The sequence below is a fragment of the Lathyrus oleraceus genome, chromosome 1 (assembly GCF_024323335.1).
Source record: "Lathyrus oleraceus cultivar Zhongwan6 chromosome 1, CAAS_Psat_ZW6_1.0, whole genome shotgun sequence".
Taxonomy (NCBI): Eukaryota; Viridiplantae; Streptophyta; class Magnoliopsida; order Fabales; family Fabaceae; genus Lathyrus; species Lathyrus oleraceus.
Genome location: NC_066579.1, coordinates 126283440 through 126289570, shown reverse-complemented (window position 1 = coordinate 126289570; position 6131 = coordinate 126283440). Strand labels below are relative to the sequence as shown.

The window sequence follows — 6131 nt, the reverse complement described above, 5'->3', positions numbered from 1 at the left end:
TGATAAAGAGAATCACATCCTTGAACGAGAACAAATACCACACATCAACAGTACAACCAAACTCTCATAAGTATTTTTCACTCTCGAGACATTAAGACAACTTTAGTGAAAATTGAAAATAGAGGAGAAGAGAATAGAAAGAATTGTATTGAAAATAGAAGGAAGAAATTAAAGAGGAAAGAAAAATAAATGACAAAGAATAAAGAGAGATTGTACCAGAGATCTATACATGTTTGACCTACCATTTGAACTACTCCATTCTCAAGAGTTTCTTCAAAAGAGTTCTACTGATAATAAAACATAAGCTTTAAAGGATATGCCCACGAAATATTTTACAACAAATGTGAGATTTTATATGGACTGATCCCCAAACCAAACAAAGTTTTTAACAAGCTAAACTCATTAAACAAATAGATATTTTAACTAGCTAATCTCAAGAACCAAACAAAAAATTTCAATGGCTAATCTGAAGTCAAACAAAGATAGTGATCAAGAGAATCACACCTTAAAATGAACAAATACAACACAATACCAGTACAACCAAACTCTCACAAATATTTTTCACTCTCAAGTCACTAAGACAATTTTAATTAAAATAAAAAAGAGGCGAAAATACTAGAAAGAATGAGAGAAAGAGTTTTATTATGAGAACTGGAGTATAATGAAATGTGGAAAAACCTCATTTATATAGGAAAAAGTTTAGCTAAAAAACGAAATGATCCATAGACCAAATTAAATGATTTAATCGATTAAGTCACCATTTCATTGATTAAGATACTCAAAAGGCGGCAAACCTAATCCAGAAAAGAAAACCATAAAATGGCTACATGGTTAATTGATTAAAAGTTTTTCTAATCGATTAAGAATTCATTTACCTCTAGTTGATTAGACTACATCCTTAATCAATTAGGCAATGTAAATAATTTCTCAATTAATTAAAAATAATTCTTAATCAATTCCACACAAGCTTGATAGGTTTTTAAGAGATTTTGAGAAATAAGAGAGTGTTTAAGATACTTTTCTCCGTGTGTGTGATTGCCTTAGTATTTCAAAAATTACTCTAATAACTTTTACATAAAATTGATCACTCAAACAAGCATTAAATGCATATCATACGAGTTTTCACACTTCATCTCTTTCACAATTTCAAATTTCTTGCCAAATTCAACATTGAATTAACACTTCATTTGAAATTTGAGTCCTCTAATTGATGATACTTGAGATGTCTTCTTGATTGGATGCCATCATCATAGATTGGTGGATAGTTAATATATAAAAGACTTCAAAGAACGTTGTTTGACATAAAATGTTGTCATCATCAAAACAAATAGGATTATCTAACGGTCGAAATCACTTGTACCTGAACAACACATATATCCATATTATCTATATTTTTGATGATGACAACGTATCTATCAAGAAGGTGGTAGAAACAAAAAATATATATGGATAAAAGATTGGAATGGTTAAACTCCCATCACAAATACATAAAGTATAACCTACTCCTCATGAGAGTATACTCCTTCCTATTTGACATAATAAAAAAGTCAAGATAAAAGTAAATAGCACAAACACATAGATCAGAAAGTAACTCATATAAAAGGAATGAGTTATATGAAAAATATGTGAAAAGTAATAACAAATAAGAGAAAATTAAGCAGGACATAAGACCATACTTCTCTCCACGAATGATAACATCCAACTTTGAGATCTGATTTTTAGCGGAAGAATTTTTGCTAACCTTCCATTTTTCTCAAAAAGAACTCTGACAAAATAGTAGGTAAGCTTTAGAGGACTTCTTCCGATTAGTTCTTTCTTGAACCAAACTCAATTTTTTTGAAGCTCTCTAACTAGAGGTACAATTTTGCAATCTATTCCTTTCTTGCTGAGATACTTTCTTCCTACATGAAATCATTTCTCCTTAGAAAATATTTGGACAATATTTTATGATTTGCAATTTTCCTTTGATGTTGCAAAGCATTCATTCTTCATCTTTATTGATGTAGATTTCTTTTCACATTTCTTAGATTAATCTGATTAAGTATTCCTTTATCTAATTGAAAATATTATAAATCAAGGAAGTATCGAAACTTCCCCCTTATAGACATTTTACATCGGATCTGAAAACTCATTACACAATGATTCATTAGTAGCATTGAAGATGATATCATTGACAAAAAACTTGCACAAGTGAAAGGTCATGCTCATTTTCCTTTAAAAAGAGTTACATTAACCTTCCATCTTTGAAAATCCTTTTCAAGAAGAAACTTGCTCAAACGTTTGTACCAAGCCCGATGAGCTTGTTAGGTCCATTTTCTTCTTGAAGGCATGATTAGAAAAAGAAGAGCTTAGAAAATCAAGAGGTTGATTAACATCACTACTACAAATAACCCCATTTCATCCCAAATACAAAAGAGATATATCCTCGATCGCACAAGCGAGGTAACTAAAAGCGACACGAAAACCTACCACTTTACCCCTCGGATTTTTGAATAACAAAAAAAAGTGGCACTACTAGTAATGAGTTCGATCCCCAACAACTGCATTTTTTGGATTTTTAAAACTGCAGTACTTTTTACCTCGCTTTTTTAAACAATAACTAAAGGATAAAATCCTGTTTGCATAATTTTAGTTTTAACCAGTTTTTTACTCCGTTTTAATTTGCAAAGCATCAAATTTGTTGACAAATTCTAAATCCTCTTCCTTATCATCATCAATAACAACAATAATAACAACAACAAAACAAAATCAATATAATTTTTAAATATTAAATCTCAACAACAACATCCACAACAACAATAACAACAAAATTCATATAATCTTTAAATGTTAAATCTCAACAACAACAACAACTTCAAATAAGCAAAATCAACAGAATCATTAAATATTAAATTTCAACAACAACAACAATATTAAACATTTTACTCGATACAACTACCACTAACATTAATAAGTTACTTTTATACTTTCTTAACTAGCATTAAACATTTTTAACAAGGAATTACTAGATAAAATATTACATTAAGAAACCAACCTTGAAACATTTTCCTACTTACTTTCATTATCATTGTTTTCAATATGTTAAGTTTAAATTTCAGCACATTATCCATCGATTTTCAGCTCAATTGAGATAATAGATCATAAAAAAATTAAAAATATTAAATGGTGTTAAAATGTAGTTGCTGGGATTCAAAGACACGTCCTTTAAATAATTTACCCCTCAATTTTCAACCCAACCAGGGTAATAAGTCATAAAAAAAATTTAAAAAAATTAAAAGGTGCTAAAATGTAGTTGTTGAGATTCAAAGACGTGTCTTCTATATAATTTATCCCTCGGTTGTCAGTTCAACCGAGGAAATACATGATATTTTAAAAATAAAAAATTAAAATATAACACATCTATGATTTACACCTCAATTTTTTATTGAATAAGATAAATTTTTTATTATAAAATATATTATTTATAGTAGTACATACACTATAAACACGGTATTTACATCCATTTAAAAGTTTAAAATTCAAAATACACTAATAGCATCTTTATGACCTCTTATCAATTCTCTTAATTTTGTGTTAGATTATTTGTCCTATAAATAGAACCTATATTATATTAAAACTTACACTAACAAGACAATATAAAATTATATTCATTTCTCTCTAACCGTCTGCTCTTTCTTTTTATATCAAAACATAATTCAAATAATAAAGTTCAACCCATTATTCTAAACTAACATCAAAACAAACACATAATCAAAAAGTATTATATATTTCAAACTACCATCAAAACAACCCCATATCTAACTAAGAATATTTTGCATCATTATTTATTGAGATTGCTAAAACAAGTAAATATATGAAACGAGTTTTAAAATGAGTTTGGAGTGACTATGAGTATCTTTTACTTGTTTCGTCTTTATTTATTGAAATCTAAAAATATCCAAACCTAAATCCGAATCCAACTAATGCATTTCCATCCATCAATTTGAGACAATATAATTATAGTAATACTTACTAATCTATGTAATACTTGAAGCCTATTAATTACATTAAAATTAACTCTATACACTACCATTACTACCAATAGCTCAGATATTTACAAGAGCACATCATACAAATATTTAAGCAATTTAAAACACAATGACTCAATAATTGTAAAATGAAATATCAATAACCAACTGACTTGAGTTCACAATCTTCACAAACTCAACAACTTTTTACCTATAGTAATATAGTAAGGCTCACAACCAAAGAACTTATGTATCTTGAAACATTTGCAAGCCATACATTATGCTAAAAATGAATATAAATGTGACTTTTGACCAAGTAAAAAAGATGACATCTTCCATTCATTCTTATAATATAACACAAACACATTTGCTTTGCCTTGCTTCACTTCCTCCTTTCTTATCTGTTCCAAGAGAAAACATTCAGAAAATCAGTGTCGCAGATTCGAATCTGCCTCTTCGCAAACTAATGTCTCTACACAACTATCAACTAAGTCGATCTAACAAAATGAACACATTAATAATAGCTTTGAAGACATGTTTAAGAAATAAATAGCAAACCTTTTTCCGAATTCGGTGGTTGAACCACCACAAGCATTGTTGTAACTCCGCCAGGAAGATTGCACAATGGACTTTGACATTCCTCTACCGTTTTGTTGTTCTCCAATACTTTTCCAGCACAAATTAACTTCACATCTTTTATAGTTCTTGGTCCATACTCTTTGTCTTCAAAAAGACAAACACAAGTTTAGAATTTTCACAAAGATCCTTTTCGTTTTCAAAAGTTCGAACTCAGATACTCAGGTTGGTTAGATTTTAACGGAAACTCATTAACCACTTAAGTGCAAACACGAACTACATTACTTGTGCATAATTCACAATAACGATATGAATTCAAACTCAAAAAGTTAAAACTATACACTGAAATGGAATCATCATAACTTCTTCTATACCTCATTATATCCTTTTTATGGATCAATACATCTACATTAATAGTTCTAAGTTTCCCTGTTATTCAATTCATACATCTACAAAATCGTTTATCATATAAGTGCTTACTTACGTATAAACTTTTGCTATAACAAAAAACAAAATAAACTCAAACTCTTTTCATAAGCTATCTTAAAGAGCTTATAAAAATAAGCTGAAAACAGCTTATTAGCTTATATACATGTGATAAACTGTTTCCATAAGCTCAAATCAACAGACTCATAACTCACAAGTACTTTATCAGCAATGACCTCAAATAAGTCGATTCAAACCGAACAAACTCTAACTAAGATCACAAAACTAACCTTTTGGCCATTGAGTAAGAATGTTTTCTTTCAGTGTAGCAATGCTCGTAGCAGCAGCAAAACTCTTCGGGCCAATATCCGATCCATCGCTCAACCGAAACTTAATCTCTAATCGGTCTTGTTTCCCAGCCATAGTATCATTCAATACCAAAACAAGAAGCAAAATCTGAAACAGTAAAGCATAAAAGTAAGAAAAGTAAGAAAAAAACATTAAACTTTTGATCAAATCCAAATAAAAAACTGATACTAATGACAATTTTACAACGGTCGCTCCGAACGGATTCGGATTTCGTCTCTTTGAAATTAAGCAATGAAATTCCAATCGCTAAACTAACACCTTGTGCATGAATAAAATGATTGAAATCCAACAAACAACCAGTAATGATCCAAAAAAAAACATGATGACAGAATCATAGAATTCAATCAACAAACTCACAGAAGGAATCTTACAAAGCTATATCTAAAGCCAAAACCAAAAACCATTGAAATGAACATAAACTAAATCACAAAACCATTTAGAAATTAGAATTCTCAAATGGGTCATCTACAAAATCAAACAAGAATTTCAACAAAAACAACCTTGAATGATGTTTTCTGCTGCAATGATTGAAATCACATGAAATTCAGAAGAAGGGTTTTAAAGAGTCTCTCTTTATCTCAAAGTTTGCTAAATGTTCTAAAGGTTGAAACTTTTCACATGGAAATGGAACATGTTATTCTTATCACAACATAGAATCAAAAGGGTCAACTTTTTGAGTGTCAGTTACTGTTCCAAAAACGTGAATCAGACAAACGCGTCTACGTATGTGTCTGTCATCATTTTATCACATTC

The 6131-nt window shown here is 29.5% G+C and overlaps 1 protein-coding gene across 1 annotated transcript; it reads right to left on the bottom strand.

The window, feature by feature from the left end:
• Positions 1–4142: 4142 nt before the first annotated feature.
• LOC127121607 (membrane-anchored ubiquitin-fold protein 1) lies at positions 4143–6131 on the bottom strand. Its single transcript, XM_051052069.1, has 4 exons — positions 5879–6131; positions 5300–5465; positions 4566–4730; positions 4143–4408 (listed from the first exon to the last, which is right to left on the bottom strand). Exons 2-4 carry the CDS (start codon positions 5430–5432, stop codon positions 4353–4355), a joined length of 354 nt encoding a protein of 117 aa, XP_050908026.1. The 5' UTR covers positions 5433–5465; positions 5879–6131; the 3' UTR covers positions 4143–4352.

Bases quoted from the DNA above. Each gene is read 5' to 3' on its own strand.
- LOC127121607 (XM_051052069.1), bottom strand. From the start codon at position 5,432: ATGGCTGGGAAACAAGACCGATTAGAGATTAAGTTTCGGTTGAGCGAT. The intron at 4,731-5,299 runs GTTAGTTTTGTG...GTCTTTTTGAAG, and splicing joins TCTTACTCAATGGCCAAAAG to ACAAAGAGTATGGACCAAGA. The intron at 4,409-4,565 runs GTTTGCTATTTA...CTCTTGGAACAG, and splicing joins ACCACCGAATTCGGAAAAAG to ATAAGAAAGGAGGAAGTGAA.